Source organism: Dromaius novaehollandiae, chromosome 20 (assembly GCF_036370855.1).
Source record: "Dromaius novaehollandiae isolate bDroNov1 chromosome 20, bDroNov1.hap1, whole genome shotgun sequence".
Lineage (NCBI taxonomy): Eukaryota > Metazoa > Chordata > Aves > Casuariiformes > Dromaiidae > Dromaius > Dromaius novaehollandiae.
In genome coordinates, this window is record NC_088117.1 from 8,059,737 (window position 1) to 8,078,678 (window position 18,942).

At 45.5% G+C, this 18,942-nt stretch overlaps 1 protein-coding gene across 1 annotated transcript; it reads left to right on the forward strand.

The window, feature by feature from the left end:
* The first annotated feature begins 2,065 nt into the window (after window positions 1-2,065).
* On the forward strand, window positions 2,066-18,920 carry DOLPP1 (dolichyldiphosphatase 1). The gene is made up of 8 exons (XM_026110760.2): window positions 2,066-2,204; window positions 9,940-10,040; window positions 11,778-11,862; window positions 12,145-12,244; window positions 13,113-13,211; window positions 14,538-14,666; window positions 15,450-15,539; window positions 16,029-18,920. The coding sequence occupies exons 1-8, from the start codon at window positions 2,129-2,131 to the stop codon at window positions 16,063-16,065; spliced, it is 717 nt and encodes a 238-aa protein (XP_025966545.1). The 5' UTR covers window positions 2,066-2,128; the 3' UTR covers window positions 16,066-18,920.
* Window positions 18,921-18,942: the final 22 nt, after the last annotated feature.

The window sequence follows — 18,942 nt, forward strand, 5'->3', positions numbered from 1 at the left end:
GTAGGAAAATTTTCGTTTCATGCCACAGCCTGAATGTCAGTTGGAAGAGTTAAAAAGGGAGTTTCTCTTTGTTTCCATGGTGCCAGTCTGTATACTCATTACATCTTCGGAGCAGCTTCATGCTTTCTTATGCTGAAAGAACAGAGCAAAGGCTGCTCTTTGTATTGACACTTTATTCTTACATTCAGGAAGGAGTGGGTGACTACAGCAATGAAGCCCACAATTTTCAGTACTTGTCATGGTACATAGATCAGATGTAATCCATTCTGCCAGCATAACTTTATATTCTGGCACTTTCAGTAGCTTGGAAAGGTGGAGATTTATTTAACTTGAATAATGAAAGCAGTAAATCATTCATGCTACCTTTTATCAATCTTCTGAAATGAACCCAACTTCTGCAGTAAATATTTATTCTTTCTTTTCAAATAATAGGACTGTAATGCTATTTTTCTTCTTGGAATGCCAGGAAGAGTGTCAATTTTAAGAGTCAGTTAAAATTAATTGGACAGAATCATAACCGATATCTGAAAACAGGTATCTTAACAACTGTAGGAAAAGACAGAGCAGTCTCTATTCTGAAACCTCACTTTAAGATGAACATGGTTAAGGGATATAAATTCTAGCCCATGCACTTTCTTGCCATCTAAAAATCGAGAGCAAACCTTTCCCTCCTACCTATGTTGGTAACTTCCCGCACTACCCTTGCATATTTGTTTTCCTGTAACTTCTTTTTAACTTGAATGAACTTTGGCGGTTTTGGTCTCAAGGCATATTTGCTTTCTACAGGTTTTCTGTGTAATGCTGCTAACATTTCTCTCTTTTGAAGTCCCGCACTGTTTGCGTTCTGCTTCTTGCTCAGGCCCCCCAGGTAAGACTATTCTCTGGTGTAAAATATGGAAAAACTCATTTCCATTTGGTCTTCAAAGCGCATGTTTTCAGTGGTCAAGGGTGTAAAAACCCGTAGTGCCTGAACCAGGTGTTTTCAGGCCTCTGCAGTACTTTCTAAAGGACACAGATTATCACCAGCAGCAGCCTGCTTTCTCTTGAGATTCTGCAAGGGACTTATGGCTTATGCTTTATTTTTGCATGCATGTACACACATGTGCTGTCCAAAAAGCTGCTGGTCCTTTACAAAGCTATAAAGTAGAGGTGGCTGTAAAAATCCCTTTTCTTTCTGCTGTTAAGTACAGATAAAACAGGCGTTTTCAACAGATCTTAGCAAAATTATTTTGCGTGACATGTTCTAAGTACTACTACCTCTAACAACATAATTTATAAAAAGAACACTTATCTTTTAAAAATCTAACTCTCACCACTGTAAAGGGTGACAGGAGAGGAAGACAAGTTCCCAGTGTGGTTTGGTTTTTATTCTCAGGCTTGTTCTTTGACCATGGGACCAGCAGGGGAAGCAGCTCCTCGCACTGCTGTCCCCAAAACTCTCCCTTCCCAGGCCCGGAACCCTTCCCTTAGTGGAAGGGAGGAATGGAGGGATGCGGGAAAGATCCATGATGTGGGAGCAGGACAAGAAGTGGGGTTTGTACCACAGACCTGACGCCCACAGGACCGGGGGGGGGGGGGGCTGGGAGGAGGATAGCCCCCACCCAGGGGCGCACTGGCCACCCCCCCCCTCGGGCGCAGGGTGCCTGGGGGCTGGCCCGGCCGTGGCACCTCGGGGTGGGGCTGGTGCCCCGAGGTGCCGCGAGCGGAGGGGAGGGAAGGGGAGGCCATTTTAACCGCCGCGTTGCCAACGAGCCCCTTCCTCAGCCCCCCGTGCCAACCGCCCCAGCCGCCCTGCTGATTGGCTAAGAGCGCGCGGGAATGCAAGCTAGTGATTGGCTAATCTGCATCGCCCTGTTCGCCAATGAGGGCGGGAGCTGACGCCCGCCTTTTTCCCGATTGGCTTTGCCGCTACCTGCGTCCCCCTGGTATTGGGCAACGATGCTAGTAGCCTATTGGCTCTGCTGCTCCCCGGGTTGGATTTTTAATTGGGTGGCTGTGGGTTGGCCGGCGCCTCACCTGCCGCGCCCTGTTATTGGGCCACCGCTCTCAGCACCCCCGCCCATTGGTCGCACCGCCCCTTAAGTACGCTCCGATTGGTTGTGGTGACCCGGCCCGGTATCCGGGTAAGATGGCCGCAGTCGGAGAGTGCTCGCTCCCCGCTCCATGGCGGCCGGTCTCCCTCACTCACGTCGAATATCCCGCAGGTAACGCTCCGCTTCACGGCCCGCCCGGCCTTCCCGGTGGCGGCGGCGCCGCCGCTCCCCGCGGCGGGCCCCGCCCGCCGCCCCACGGCACCCCTGAGGGCCGGGCTGGGAGCTGCGAGATAGTGAGCCATTGAGCGGCTGCCCTGAGGCGGCGAGGCGCGCGTGCGCGCTGGGGCGGTGGGACTCGCTGCCGAATAGTGAGCCGCGGGCGGGGGGGGAGAGAGAGCGAGACCTCGGCGCTGCGCATGCGCTGTGGCGAGGCGCTGGGCTCCAGGGGCTGCTGAGCCCCCCCAGTGGTGAAGGGGGTCGTGGGGGGGGGCCCGGGCCCGGCCCCCCCCGCCACCCTCCCCTCACCACAGTGCTGCCTCGTCTCCCACCGGCGTTGTCCCGCCACGTGCGGCTCCCGCCAGGCCTCGAAGCGCCTGCCTCGCCTCGGCGGCCTGCTGGCCTTGGCGTCGGGGCTCCGGGTTGGCGCGTCCTGGGCCGGCGGGTCCCCGTGCTTGTGGCACCCTGGGGAGCCGTACCGGACCGTTGGCTCCTAGGCTACTCTGGCGGTTGTTCAGCTGGTGGGACTCAGCGTGGTGGCGGTTCCGGGAACGTTGTGCCTCAGTCAGGCAGCGGGGTGCCATGGGGCGGGAGGCGCCCGGAGAACAGGCAGCCCTGGGCTTCTTGCAGGGCAGCTCATGGCTGAGCCCGTTTGGGGGACGGGCAGCGATGGGGGGTCGTGTGTTGGACGGGCTGTCGTGGCTGCGCGAAGGGCCGGTGTCCCGTGCTCTCGGCGCTGCCTGCCAGCGGCCCAGCCCAGGCTGTGGGAGGATGAATGCTGAGTGCGCGGGGCAAACTGGGTCACTGTTCAGATAGGGGCCGTCTTGTTTGTCTTATTCGTAACGGTGGTCTTTGCGAGCTCCTCTTCAGGTGTGGTGCCTGTGCTGTACTGTTCTTTTGGTAAGATGGAAAAAACCCCTAGTTTTTGGCTGCTTGTTACAAGCAAAGAATACAAAAAAAAGCAGCATGCAGAGTGTCAGAGCATCAGTCCTGACAGTCTGGTCAAAACCAGATTCGGTGTTGAGACAATTCTCTGTATTGCTAGTTCTTCTTTCCAGTCCCTAACTTGTCATAAAGTGTTGCTGCATGTCTTGTTTCGATAGCTGGATTTTATTTCCTGATGAAAGCTCCTCTCAGTAGTGCAATACCTAAAGCTTCTAGAGTGCTTAGGGATCTTCTGAGCTGAAAGTACCCATTTAGCTACAAGACTTGCAGCATGACGACACTAAAAAAATCTGGCACCGAAAGTACAGTTTTCTCTCCTAAATATGGCTGCTTTATTATGGTTTCTGTGACACTTTATATGAAAGATCTACGCTTCCTTTTCTTTCTTGCATTTTCCTTCCCTTTGTACATTCTTCTTCTGCCATTCTCCCTTCTTTAATACATTAATGTGAAGGCTTGAGAAGTGGAGGGGGGGGGGGTGAAGAGGCAGGCGGGGGGAAATAATCTTTCCAGTAGCACTGATACATTCGTCTGTGTATCTCATCTCCTTAGCCAAGTCTGGCAGTGTACCCAGAGTGTCCTGAACGCTATTTGTTGGATTGGTTTTGGATAAGAAGGTATTTGAAATGGGCAGGTTTTGCTCCACAAGGGTTATCTGTCAGATCTTAAGGGCCATAATGTAACTCCGTTAGTTTCTGTCTGTATTGCTTGCTTTTATAAAAGCAAAATGGAGAAGATAATTGAGTGCACGTATGTGTGTCTGGGGGGGGGGAATTGCCAACAAGATTAGGATTATGTTTTTAGAGAATTAGTATTATAATGGTCTTGGATAAAACATGCAATTATAGAAGCCCATAAAATGGAGACAAAGGATTATAACATTAAAAAAGCTGGAGATGCAGAAGTGTCTTTACTTAGCTTGGTTTAGAAAAATGAGTGCGGTAAGATGTTAGGTGATACTTTTATCTGGACTTGGAAAAAGTGCTTTAACTTTATTTAGAAAGCTGTTTGTGTTCTGTCAGTATAGGGCTTAAATCCAGGTCCGTAAAGTGTCTAGATAATATGTATTTATAAAATAATAATGCTGGCAATATGCTCAGTACAATGGAGTTAATGAAACCTTGTGCTGATAGAGAGGGGTCAGAATGAGAAGTAGATACTGCTTCTACCAGCATGAATTATTAAACTGTTTTGGCATGTCATATGCTGCTGTGTGGCAGACTTTTTTTTTTCTTTCTTTCTTTTTTTTTTTTTTCTTTACCGCTCTCTCCCCTCCCTCTTTCTCTTGGCTACTCCCAGAGAGACTGCTGGCCTTGAGTGCAGCATGACGAGCCACTGTGGCAACTGGTTCTTAAAATCTCTTATATTGAAAGACTTCCAGTGCAAAACTGCTGTCATCCCAGCTTTCATTTGTCAAGAGTGATGCTCCCTCTCGCTGTGACCAGTTGAAAAGTAGTCACTGCTGATTTGCATCTGCTGGATGAAGCCAGCTCTCAGGCTTCTGCCTGTAATTGTGAAGGGGAGAGGTGCCCCTGAAAGGGTGCTCATCCTCCCTGTCTTTATCTAACATTTCCTTATGAATAGTGATATAAATCAGGCATAGTACGAAACACTGAACAGCCATCCTTACCGCTTGTGTGGCTGCTCAGTCCTTCGGGGCTTTCTGTGGTGTCAACTTTGAGCAAGATCAAACTAGAAGCAGCAGATAAACACTGTGGTAGAGTCAACTGCAAACTGGCCTAAGCAGTGGTGTCTTCGAGGACTAGCTGAAAGCTGTTAGTGATGTCAAACCTAGAGAGAAGAAAACAACAGTGGCAGCGTTACTTGACAGTGTGTTAAAGCATGTTGCTTAAGAGAACAGACTTTAAAGTTGTTGTCCTGATACCACATTTGGAAATAGTTGGTCCTGGAGCTGCTCATACAGGCAGCTGTACTTGGTGAGACCAAAGGATGATTTGGCATAGTGTTAAGTCCCTGATAGGAGCCCGTAACGGGTGCTTAATGGAAAAGGTATGAGGAGCAGGTACGCAGCAGTAATCCTTCCCTGTGTATCTTCCCAGTAATCAGCTGGCAATTGCATCAGAATGGTCATGTCCTTTGACTGATCTGTAAAAGCTGTGTGTTCTGTGAGTATGTCTAACTGCTCTTTGAACCCATTTCTGCTTTGGATCTCCTCAGTCTCTTTGGCACTGAGCTTTGCAACTTAATTAAAAGTTGTTTCTTTTCTGCTTTTAAGTCCGCTGGTCACTAATTCCATTGAACACCCTCTATTTTATGTGCAGTGAGAGGTAACAAATGCTTTACTGTCCTTTCCCCCCCATATCACATGTGATGCTTGGGGGACTGTTGTATCCTCTCTGTCCTTCTTTCTCAGCTGAAAATCTGAGCTCAATATTTTTTGAATGGATACTGTTCTATACCTGTTGTCTTTGTCCCCTTTCTGTTTACCTTTTTTGTGTTTACTCCTTTTTTTAGATGGTGTGACCAGAGTCACATTGTAAGTTCTTATAGCGTTGTAGCGGTAACTCCCCCCCCCCCCCTTCGAAAAATGTTCTTATTGCCTTTTTGACTGCCACAGTGCATTGGATTGTTCTCTGATGATATCAGCTCACATCAAGTCTGAGATCTTCTGTTTGATAACAACTAAACTAAATCCCATCACTGTGCATGTATAATCAGGGTTGTTTTTTCCCGTATGCATTACTTTGCATGGAATGACTTTGTTACAGCCTTAAAACTCATCTTCCGTGACTTCCTGTCTGTAGGGTGAGTTTCACTGGAGAAACACTGAGTTCCAGATTTGTTTGCATTTTTTGTATTTAAAAACAACAAAACAAAAACAACAAAAAAATCTTCCTCTCTTCAGTGCAGCTGGGATTCTTAAAGCTCTGGGACTTTCTGGACCTCTTCTTATATGGGACATAACTCTTTAAGGGGAGAAGAGAGAAGAGGAACCTGGCATGGTAAATCCTTTCATTGTTGAAGGACAGAGAATCTTGCTATCTTCTTATATAGGGAGGATGAAGCCAGCTCTAAGGACAGGCAGAGCTGGAGAACCAAGTGTGCAGAGTCAACTAATCGGTGAAAAGATGAATCTGAACAAAGGTGCTCACGCTCTGTGTATCCTTTTGCTTAGCTGTTCTGGTCGCTGTTCAGTATAGGCATGTGTAGCCTCTATAAGAGTGCTTGTTCTAATAATCCTCGTTGCGATTTCTGTTTGGGGCAGCAGCCAACCAGTCAGGGCTCATCTCATAGCTAAGTAGTCCCTGAAGGAAGCAGATACTGTTCAATCGTTGTGTCTGTCTCTCTTTTTGCACTAGGTTTTGAGTCTGATCTTACTGCGGAAGTTTCATGTCTGATATATGCGTTTTATGGCACACCTTAAAGCCTCCCTGAAGGTATTGTACTGTCCCTGTCCTGATATCAAAAGCTGTGGCAGAAGTAGAAGAAATGATGATCCATCATGAATATTTACTGGTATACATGAGAGCAGTGCCTGTTGTCTGTGCGTCTTGCACACGTACATCCCGTCAAGAACACACAACCAGCAGAGCTGCCACAGATAGGTGCTTCAATAGGAAGCAGTGGTGGCAGTGGTAAAGCTAGATCTTGTGGTAGGATGCGGTTAGAGTGCTGTTGATTCACATTTTTATTTTACATGCAGGTTAAGCTAATGCGGTGAACCCTGGCTATTTCCACTGGGTGCAGAAAGGATGCTGGGTAAAATGTTGAATTAGATCAGAAGCAGATACTGAGTGAAACCTGAAGAAATGGTGTGCCTCAGAGGAAATACTGTTCCTTCTTGGGTGTCCGAAAATGAGGTAGCTGGGTTTAGGTATGTGTATATTAAAAAAAGTATGTTTCCATCCATTTTCCTCTTACGTTTTTTCAGAAGTTTTGATGATTTTGGTAGGCTTTGCTCTTGTCAGTTGTAGGAACTTCTTTAAAATTCCGAAGTTTAGCAAAATGAATTTAAAAAAAGAAAAGGCAGGGAGGAACCTGCTTGCTAGATCTGACTGGACGTCACGCTGCCAGCGCTCCTGCAACTGCTCTTTCCCTGGGAGTAGGTCTCCGAGCGCACTGGAGCGTGAGAATAGATAGAAGTGACACAAGTAATCGTGCTCTGAGGCTCGGGGAGCGCTGTGCGGCCATGGGAGCTGGCCTTTCTCTCAGAGCTCGCTTTGCATTCTTCACTGGGGATTTCCAGTCATTTCAGAGCTGTTTTAGCTAGTACAGCCCTGGCTTAATCTGCTAATCTAGTGAATACATTTATCACAGTATTAGTGAGTTTCTGGTGTAGCTCCCAGGAAATAACAAAGCTGTTGCCTTCAGATAATGCGCACCGGCTTATTTGCCTGCTCACCTAGAAGGGGCAGCTCCAGAAACGTGATTCTCTTTGATTGCTGTTAGGTACAATAATGTGAAATATTATTAATACTCTCTCTGTTCTATTCAAAATGGACAGAGCTGAAGTGTTTGGGGAGCTATCGTGTGAAGAGTGAGGTTGCCTGAGCCAAGGCCTGGTGCTCTGCCTGGAGGCAGGAGCTGGGAGTGGTGGTAGGGCTTCTGCTTCTCGGCCTCAGGTTCAAGTGCAGATTGTGTGCAGTTGAAGACAGGATGACTTATTGGGGATATTGTATGATAATTTAGTGGAGGATATTGAGTTTGACATGACTGATACTATTTAAATTAAAGCTTGCTTCCTTATGTATTCTTCCACCGTCTGTGCAAGAAGTAGAATCCTCCTGAGAAGGTAAATAATCTGGTTTGGTTCCTACTTGACAAAACTATGGCTTTTAGTCTTAAAGAGCAATTCTTTTTATACTGTGGGTTAACAGAGTGAATGATCTGAAATATGGTGATTCCTGAAGGAGGAATTATCTTTAGTTGATAACACTGGAATTGAGGCTACTGGAAAGCATTTTCAAGGCTTTCAGATTAATCTTGGTTGCTTGGCTCTTATTTCAGCTCATGAATTTCCTCATCATTTAAGACAGGATTCATTTGGTAGGGTGTCCGTGGCTTATGTAAAACCATAAGGGGCCTGATTCTCTATTGCCAGGTAACTGAGACTGTCACTCATATCCATTTTGCATTTCCAAAATATATTGCTATTCTGATTTGGTAGCATTTGGCACCCACTTGCCAGCTGGGTAGATGCTGCATGTGTTCCAGGAAGAGAGTTTTGGATTCAGTGTCTTCTAATGTGTCTCAGTGGTGGGTGGGGGTGTTTTCTTTTTTTTTTTTTTTTCTTTTTAAAGCACCCCAAGCTTCACTCCTATGAAAACCCAGTGCTCTTAGGGGCTTTTCCTCCAGCTCTCCCAAGTTTCCCTGGCATTACAAACTAAAACTCTTCTAAACTCTCTTTGATGATGTAGCTGGTTCCCAAATCTAACACAGAGTCTGGAATTTAAGAGGAGTCTGCGGGGTACCTGAGGGAGCTGCAGCCAGGTGACAGCATCAGCAGCAGCACGGACTTTGTAGCAGCTTGGTAGCTTTTCAGTTGCGATAGTGAGAGGCTGAGGTTGAAGTCCATTACAGCAAGTGCTGTTTTAAAATGTGGCTGCGTGGTTGTGGGGACTCGGTATCTCGCAGTGGAATCGACCTAGGAAGGAGTCCAATGCTTGGCCTTGCAGAGGCATCCTGTTCCCTTTTGAGAGGAGGGAGGAAAGATCGTAAATTTGTGGGGGGGACTGATCCTTCTGGGTTCAGTGATGGGATGGAGAAGATATAGTCTCTGAGATGCAGTATAGAGAGTCCCTTGTCTCTTAAACTGCTCCCCGGGTTCATACTGCATTTGTTAGAGCCGCTGCTGCCTTTAAGGGTTCGCTGGTAGATAGCTCTTTCTCCTGATGGTGAGCTGTTGATCTCGAAGCAAAATGAGCCTGGTAGTTTTCTGTTTCTCTGCATTTATGCTGACATCTTCTCACCAAATACTCTTGTGTGTGTCCTTTTTCAGGGAACGAACAGACAGAGTCTTAGAAATGTATAGCTGTTCTTTACTGTTGTTTGCCTGTAATCATTCAGAATGAAGTGGATGGTTTTGGGGTACCTTACGTCCTCTTACTGGCCCCAGTGCTGCTCCCAGGCCCTCTCTGGGAGGTGATCAGCTGCTCAGGGTGGAGGCCCACAGTCACTTGGGTATGATACAAGTGGGGCTGCTGGTAAAAAGCAGGCTCCCTTCTTTTTCCTCTTCCTCCCCCCTGTGTTTAGCTCTTTAATTCCTCTCCATTTTGCTAATGCTAGTGTTCATGCAGACACATGGTGAGACGGATTAGGAAGCTGAAAACTAACCCATTTTAGGAAGGGAAGGGGAAAGATTTGCTTGGGGAGGGTTTGCTGGTAATTCCTGGCACAGGGAGGCAATATGAGTGAGGGGGAGGGAAAGACGCTGCCTCTTTCACAGCAGCCCGCGCTTATGTTGGATTGAAGTGTCTGTGGGCCCCCACTGGTGGTCGTTGTTGTAAATTGGCTGCCAGTCATCTCCGCTGAATGATGCCAAGCTCCTCTCATCCCTGCTCTCAAACCTCAGTGCAAGCACTGCTGCCTTCCCCACCTTGCTCCTTGCGGGCTGGAGCAGGAATAACCAGTCTGCAAAATGGAGATGTGCTGCTCTCCTGCTGCAGTGCTGAGCTTACCCCTCTGCTCTCGGTGATTTGGGGCACCAACTGACCCAAGTCCTGGTGGCAGGCAAGTATGTGTAAAGTTCAAACTGACTTGTTTCTTGTTTGTTTTGTTTCCCTAGGTGATTTCTCTGGTCAGCTTTTAGCTTATTTGAGTCTTGGTCCAATATTCATTATTGTTGGTTTCGTAACACTCATCATATTCAAGAGGGAGCTTCACACGGTGAGTCCTTCTCTCCCCTCCCAGCATCTTCTTATGGCAATAACCTTTTTCTTTATGACCCGCTGCTCCTGTATGCACTTTATTTATTGGGTCTTTAAAGAGCAAGTTTAGGTAAAGTGATCTTCCTGTCAAAAAACAGCAGGAGATACTGTCGCCTGTAGCAGGTTAAAAGACTGTCTAGCCTTTGCTGAGTTTCTGACTCGGGTATGTTTTAGGCACTGTCTGTCCTCAAGTGTTGGTGAGAGAAGGCTGAAAAACTTTAAAAAACAAAAACAAGATGTTGCAGGGTGGAAATTAATAATAATTCTTCCCTCTCCCAAGATCCAGTAGGATCAAAGCACTAGTAGGTTCTTGCAAGATGGGCAGAGCATACAGGTGCTGCAGGAAATAACGTCTGTAACTCAGCAGGATGTGCTTTCTCTGGACATACTAAGGCAGAAAATGGGATGTAAAATAAAATCCAGACATTTTCAAGGGAGTGGAGTTGTCTAAGGGCCGCTTCCTTGCTGTGCATTGAACACTAAGGACAGAAGAGACTCTCCTTTCTTTCCAAATGAACAGAAAGGGACATTTTTTTGTCTTAATGCTTTCTCTCTGCCCTGACAGGTAGTTGAGAATCAATCTCATGACTCAATTCCCTTTAGGAGATATAACCCACTTGTAACATTTGCCCTCAGATAGATAAAATGGGGCCAGTGAAAGAATTTTGGTGGCAGGCTTCTGATCTAAGGCAACGGCGTCATGGGACCAGTGGCTCAGGGGCCTGAGGATGGGACTTCTAGGTTACGAAGCTGATGAGAGCTAGGAGAGGCAGCTGTTAAAAGCTATGGTAGTCCAACGGTTTCTTGTTGACCCAAAGCAGAGAATAAACTAGAGTAACTATTGTCACACATGCATAAGCACTTGAATACAGGAGCTCGTTAGGCCTTGGTAAACGAGGGAAGTGTTGAGGTTAGCTCCCAGTTCTGTACATGAGAAGTCACCACTGAGCTGGAGCAAGGCAGTTGCTCGCTGGCTTGCAGCAGACTGGCCCATAGCTCAGGGCATAAAGTGAAAAGTCGCTTTGTCACCTGAAATAAGACTGAGCAGTAGGGAGGCAGAGTACAATCACCAGGCAGGAATTTGGTCACAGCAGCAGGGATAAGTTAGGGGTGGAATATGGACTATGGAATTAAATAGTAAAAACAAATGGTACTAGCCTGCCACAATGCAGAATACAAGTCTTCATTGTAAACTGAAGACAGCAGTTTTGAGATGGAAATATTCTTAGATGGGGAAAAGCCAGAACACCTAAAAAGCCACCCTTTTAGCTGCTTTTTACCCAAATAATGATGTGTGTGCTCCCCCTGTTGGTCATCAGTTAATAATAATAATAATCCCTTGAAACTTGCCCTGTTTGAAAATACAATTTTCTCCACTTGCTGATGGAAGTGTACTAAAGCAATGGCTGTAACTGCTATATGGTGTCACTTTTTCTCTCTTTTTTTTTTTTTGTTTTCCACTGTGAGTCATTTACTGAAGAGCTGTGTGTACACAATGTGTTGTCAGATACACAAAGCAGGCTGAGAAAGAAATGCTTTTCTTTCTCAACTATAGAATTCTGAGGCTGTTGATTTTTAACTCTAATAGTCAGAAAAGAAAATTGGAAACATATGACTTGGGGGTTTATCAACAAAGAGAGCATGATAACTAGCTGGATCTTTTAAAGAGGATGACACAGCTGTTTTGTCTTCACAGATCTCTTTCTTGGGAGGGCTGGCTTTCAATGAAGGAGTGAACTGGTTAATAAAAAACGTTATCCGGGAGCCACGGCCCTGCGAAGGTATAGTATGGCCTGTTTGTGTCATGGTGCCAGTTGTTGTGCACTTTCTTTTTTTTAATGGAGCGATAGTAGTACGGGGGTTTAGAGGGTATTTTCCCCTGTGCCTCATGTTGGCTTTGGATGTGCGGGTGTAGAGGGCTGGCAGAGCCATCTGAACAGAGACGTGTCCTGTGAACTGATGCACACACACTCTAATGGAGTGGTCCAGCTCCACCTTTGGAGCGTTCCAGCTGCTGTGTACAGAATAGACCTTGACCAAACTCTTTCTTCTTCTCTTCCCAGAAGCCCATTCAACAGTGACCACAAAATATGGGATGCCGTCCAGCCACTCCCAGTTCATGTGGTTTTTCTCTGTCTATTCATTTCTGTTCCTTTATTTAAGGTAAAAACTCACTGTCAGGTTTTAGCTGTTAACATGTTGAAGCACCTCAATAGATGGCTTCCTTGCTGTGTGCCCTCCTCCTCCTGTTCAGTTGTATAGCAGAATTAAATTGGAGGACCTGTATGATTTGCTCTGTGGCTAGAGTGGATGAAACATGCCTATCTCGGTCTGAATACAGGGCTGTAGTTGCAGTTGCCAGAAAGTGAAAGCTAGGGATGGGCCTCCTGATGCAAGCCCTGCCATGGATGTATCTGAAAACAGTTTTTGATTTGCTCTTTATGAGCTTTGTATCCACCCTGCAGTGTGAGGGGAGAGGGGGAGTAGGGAGGAGGAAAGAAAAGCTGCCTTCTCATGGGTCTTCTCTGTTTTGTCAGTGGGGTTGTTTGCAGTCTTTCAGATAATACCTGTTGCCCACTTGTGTGACCTTTTACTTTGTCTCCTTTACTAAGTAATACTCTTGTATGCTGTGCTGTGCTTCTCTGAAATTCTCACTGGGGCATGGCTCTGTCTTGCAGCTCCTAGTGTGGAGGAAGACAGAACTCCCAGTTCCTTGCAGCTCTGTGGACAACGGAGGACTCTGTCTTGGCTCCCTGTTGCATATTCTCTGCCTGTGCCTTTCACACCAGTTGCAGTAACTGAGTGTTCTGCCTTCCATCACAACGATCCCTGTTAACAGTTGGAGAGAGAAGTAGGGCGCTCTGGCTTCTCTTTAACTGCTGCCAGTGGGACAAACTGATGCCAAGATGATGTTGAGCTGCCCAGGACTGCACTGGAGCAGAGCTTTTCTAGGGTTTTGGGCATAGTGGGCATAGATGTATGGACTGCTCAGCTCTCTGGCGCTGCGTTAATGGCTTTCCATCTCTTTCAGAATGCACCAAACAAACAATGCGAGGTTTCTGGATTTACTATGGCGACATGTGCTGTCCATCTGCCTTGTGACAGTGGCTTTGCTAGTCTCATATAGTAGGTATGGAGCAATTGTTTGTCTTGCACTCTTGCACAGTCCTGTGGCCTTCAACAGCAGCAGACCTGGCACTCCTTATCCTGCACTTCTGATCTAATTCTTGGTGATCACAGTGTACAAATGAGAGCTTTGGAGAAGTTCTGGTGTTGCCATGAGCCCCTTTATATAGGCATATAAAGGTGCTACGTGTGAGGTGCTACATAGAAGTGTTTATACAACCCAGGATCAGCTGAGCCTATGTCAGATCCCCGTTGGCTCCATTGCCATGCTCCAGACATGCTGCCTAGCTCTCTTTCCGGCACTAATCACGGAAGCGTTGCACCATGCCTTGGCACGCCAGTATCTGCTGCACATGGATTGCTTACAGCTGACCAAACTGATTGTGTGTTTTGTTTGAGCATTAGTTAATAAAAACATTTATAGCTGTTTGACTTGCAAGATTTAGTTATATTAAGAAGATGAATCAAGAAAATGAAATTTCGATAATGAAGTTTATTCCCTTTAGTAGATTAAAAATAAGTAATGAGATCTAGTGGTTGGAAACCAGACAGATTCAGGCTAGAAAGAAGGCCATGTTTTCCACAGAAAAGCAATTACCCATTGGCACTGTTGACTGTACACTACAGCTGATTCCTTATTACTGGTTATTTTTAAAATTGTAACAGGACATTTTTATAAGAGAGAGATGGTCTAGCTCAAACAAATTGATTTGAAGAAATCCAGTGGCTTGTGCTAGGCAGAAGGTCAGATTAGATGACCCTAATGGCTTTATGATGTATGGATGAAAAGAATTTTGAATGTCTCATGCAGCTTGTGTGTAGGGGTAACAACAGACACTAATACTGCTTTCTGACTGGTTGCAATCACAGCAAGAGCACTGTAGTAGTGCAGCCTTCATGCTGTCACATTTGAGAGCAGCAAAAAATGGGGGGGGGCGAAAATGCTCTGTTCTTCAAAGCCTTTAAGCCACAGCTTTGATGGTTTGGAGGGGGCTTGTCCTGGTGTTGGCTCTGGAGAAATCTCTTGTGGGAACCAACAGCAATACTTCTTCTACTAATCCAATGATCTGTTAGGAAGAACGTAGAGGGTTATTGAGTTAAGTGCAAACTAGAAGTGCTTTAAGCTGAAAATGCTGTAGCAGGGAAGGCACAGTTTGTCCCTGCCCCCTCTCCCCTAGCGTTTTCACAAACAGGCAAATGAAACATCTGCTTTTGGTATCTGGGGGATAGCTTGTTTTGAACTTTAGAGGGTCCAGTGAAACATCAGCCCCTGAGTCCTGCCTCCTCTTGCTTGAAAGCCGGTCTGGTGACTCTTTCTCTTCCACTGCAGGGTTTATTTGCTTTACCACACCTGGAGCCAAGTCTTATATGGAGGTGTGGCGGGAAGCATCATGGCCATAGCCTGGTTTGCCTTCACACAAGAGATATTAACTCCTCTCTTCCCAAGGATAGCTGCATGGTAAGTCTCTGTATTTTGTTAAGGTTTTACTCCTGCAAGTCTGCATTTCTTAGGTCTGTTTTGTCCATTAAGTTAGTCCCTTGAAATGGGGTGATAACACTGGTGTAGCAGAACTCCCTGGCAAGAAAAGATTTCGTGATCAACTGGAGTAAAATAAATGCTAGGATACTTAAGCCTCTAAAATTTAGTTGTAGTGGTGCAAGTCCTGATTGTAAGCAGGTTGCTACAAACTGTGCAAGTTATAGATGTTAGAAATGGGAGCAAGGATTCCTGAATTCTGTTTCAGCTTTGCCTACTGACTATTGTGTGAATATGTAACTTGTCTGTGTTTCTTCTCGTGTGTGTATATACAAGGGATCGCATATCCTTGCCTCATATGGGGAGTGAAGAGGAGAGGTTTAGGAAGCTGGTACATTTCTAAAGTTGTGAGGTGTGACAAAGTGTTGGAGGAAGACACAATATTAAGTAGTAGCTTTCAAGTAGATAAGGCCTTTCTTAAGCAATGCCTGATGACCTAGTGAAATTGCAGTCCCGCTTAAATTTAATGAGGTCAGGAAACATTTTATAAGGAAAGAAAAACAACTGTGTGTGTATGTGTGTATATATAGTTCATGATTAAATTTACTGAGGCATCTTCTTCCCAGACTGAAGGGTAACAATATTAATGTTAAGACTGGACTATTTTTTGTTGTTGTTGTGCTATATGTTTTATTCTGATCAAAACTGTGTGTGTGTGTGTAAGTCTAATTACTTCCCTCTCCCCACCACCTTATCCTTTTTCAGGCCAATTTCAGAGTTCTTTTTAATCCGAGATACCAGCCTCATTCCTAACATCCTGTGGTTTGAATACACAGTCACAAGAGCAGAGGCAAGGTAAGTGACCTGATGGGTGGGGGGAAGAGCTGTAGCTGGTTTGCCTTGTCAGCTGTAGCTATCAATTGCTTTATTTTCCAGTATGTAGATAGCTTCTGTGGATAGAATAGCGTAGAGTGAAGGAAGACCAAACTGTGGGTTAACTGCAGCATCTGGAAGGTGAGTCTGTTGGGGTGTGTTACAGTTAATGTTTCATGAAGAAGTCAATATTTTGGCTCCTTAGCCTATGTTCTTTGTAAGCAAATGTTTATAGTCTTACATCCACGTGTGAACTTGTGCACACTCAGATGGGATGGCTGTTGTAGGACTGTAAACAGTAGGAGGGACTGATTTCCCTGTAGAGTATGGTGGAGGCAGCTTTATTTTTGTGGAGATAAGCGGAGTCTGACTCTAATCCTTGTGTCTTTTGCCCAGTGGTTTGCCACAATACCCTGCGATGGGGTTAAGGGCCACCTTTCTCACCCTGCCCTCTCTCTGTTGCTGTTGCAGAAACAGACAGCGCAAGCTGGGTACGAAGCTCCAGTGACTCAGGAGGCGTGTGGACCAGAGTGCACATTTTAACGGAGAAAGACGAGCAGAGACCTGGGAGCAGCAAGGAGCCTTTTAACAGACGGACCAAAGGAACAGGCAGGGACCATACCCAAAACCTGAAAGCCTTTGCTCTGCTTTAGCAGCTAGCTGGATGCTCCCTGATGCATGTGGGACCGTGCAGGAGTAAAAACTCATTTTCAACACAGATGCACATTGCCGGTTGGAATGTACCATCACGTCTACGTTGGGGAGGGGGGAGAAAATGCCTGGTGTCTTGTTTTGGGGGAGGGGAAAACCAAAAACGAATCATTTCTGTGACTTTTTTTTTCTCAGCATGAAATATACACACTATTTATTTATTTTTTTAAATGGAACTATTACTTTTGGGGTGGGTGAGGCATTGATTGTGTGTTTTGTTTTGCTTTTTGTTTGGGTTTTTATTTTTGGAAGAAGATGACAAAACTAATCTCAAGTTCATCACGCTTAATTAGGACATTTAATTTTAAAAAATTCCTTGGGAGGGAGGGGAGCTAGGATGGGGGTGACTTAGATGGAAGGGAGAAGAAGGTTTTCTTTCCTTTCTGCAGCCATTTTGGGAGATCAAAATCAATTCCAACTGCACTTTGTACGGATAGGAAGAAAGTACTAAAGATTTGCTTTTAACACTAGTGACGGTTCTGCAGGGAAGCCTGCACGGATACCATTAAGGGGAGTGTGTGTGTGTGTGTGTGTAAAACAGAGGAAAAACTGAAATATACTAATGTTTTTTTCCACTGCTGCTCCTGTTGTGTAATTAGCAAGAATGTCTTTCTCAGAATCTCTCTTAGGTGGCAAGACTACCATATGCCTCTCACGTTTACCCCATCTCTTCCTTTATACTTTTATTATCTCAGGGTTGCTGTGGTCTGTACAGCTTCTGTCGTTGTACTTAGTGTGCTGTTGATGGCACTGGAAAGCCACTTGGTTTTAAGCAGTGCAATGTTCCAAAAAGAGTCAGCCCAAAGCCTTACAAAATTCAGTTGCTAATCCCTGCCTTAAACCCTGGATTTTCTGTTTGTTTTTTTGTTAAACTTCAAGGGTAGACTTTTTTAGGAATGAACAAGGTGACAACTAAAACCTAGCCCAGCCGTTGTCTGAATTATTTCTGAAGAGTCCTGTTTGACTCCAACAGTGAACTTGAGGCAGTGAGGTTGTCCTAGCAGATACCCATTTTGATGGCTCCGTCCGGGTTCTGCAATAGTAACCTTGAATGCTGAACTCCTACAAGCAAGTTACGCTCTTACTCTGTTCGAGCAGTACTCTTCCTTCTTCCTTTCCGATTCTTCGTTTGCCGGGTGGCTCCCTGGATGCCACGTCTCTGGGACTGTGCCCAACGACTCTGCGCGCTGGTGATGCCTAGAACTTCTGTGGTTCGTGAGTTAACCTGGCGAGGGCTATCCTCAAAGTGCTTTAGGGCCGTGCATGGACACTTTCTGTATTTCTCATATATATAATGTAGCGGTTCAAGTGTTACTACAGAGAAATATTTATTCAAAGCACAATTGACTTGGAACTGTCACAGATGAAGGACAGCTTCTGAACTGGCTCAAAGGTCATCTGTGTGCCTTTGATAGTCACGTGAGCAGATGTAAAACAACTGTCTTATCTCAGTCTTGCTGCCTGTTTTGCTAATCTCCACTCTAAACGGATTCCTGCATTATAAAGATGCTTGAAGTGGGATGCATTTCTGTTCATCTTGACTTTGATATTTAAAGTTTTCATCTGTGCCTGTTGCCATAGGAGTTTGTGCGTTCATATGGAGTGGGAGTTGGCTGCTGTAGAAACCATTGGACAACCAGAGTGTTAACTGTTCTTTATCTAGAAGATCAGGAATGAAAGCCACTTACATTTTTGTGCTCAAGTATCTTTTCTTTGAGTAGCAAACTCTGAAATTGTTTTCAGTTATTTTATTAATTTTTTCACACAATGTGAGCAGTCCTGTTTCTGTTAGCATCTGAAGGACCTGAGCACTGGATCTGCTTTGAAGGTGCCTTAGAATAAAGAGGCATCTTGCAGCTTTTACAGGGACATTAGATCTGGCTTAGAACAGCTCTATTAAAATGAGAACAGGATATCAGGTAGGCCACGTGACATGGCAGTACCATATGTTTGAGTTTGAAAGCTGATACTAATTACTCATTTCTTGCAAAGCCACTTCATTGTTCTTTGTTTCTCTTGTAAGTTAACTTACAAAGGCAGAAGGGGGGATCACATCTCCCTTTTCCAGGGACAAGGCTGAACAAGTAGACTGCTTCAAGAGCAGCTAGTGCCTCCTTAGCCTCTGCCATAGCAACTATTGTAAAAGACAGCTGGAAAAACTATGTGTAGAAATGCTGATTGAGAACCAGAGCACAGGGCATCTCCTTAGGGGCAGCAGTGTAGTGTATAAAGCTGTGCCACTTCATGTTGCCTTCAAACCCAAGCTTCCTACACTGATGCTTGGGAGTAAAGGAGAGGGAGAAGAGCTCTTGTAAGAGGCTGTAATAAACTCTCCACTGTTCTCTACTAGTTGTTGTAATCTGCATCTTCTGCCTACTTCTGCTGTACCTTTCTAGAAAGCTTTGCAGTACTTGGGATAGTAGAAATTCTTTAGTGATCCCATGTATTTTCTTAACTCAATGATGCTGTGTGGAAAAGAGATTCCAGCCCTACCTTATTATCCTATGCTTGTATGAAGCCTCCTGCCACTAGTTTTCTGAAACAAAATGTTTTTTTGGAATACATGGCTTTGCAAGCAGATGCTTTCTAGTTCCTCCCCTGTACTCAAGGGCTGGATGGAGATATTAAGACAATAAAAGGAAGGTGACAGACCACTGTGGTTCATTGTTCTTGC

Coding starts and splice junctions, on each gene's coding strand:
- DOLPP1 (XM_026110760.2), top strand. CDS start 2,129: ATGGCCGCAGTCGGAGAGTGCTCGCTCCCCGCTCCATGGCGGCCGGTC. Junction 10,041..11,777: donor TCAAGAGGGAGCTTCACACG/GTGAGTCCTTCT, acceptor TTGTCTTCACAG/ATCTCTTTCTTGGGAGGGCT. Junction 14,667..15,449: donor TTCCCAAGGATAGCTGCATG/GTAAGTCTCTGT, acceptor ATCCTTTTTCAG/GCCAATTTCAGAGTTCTTTT.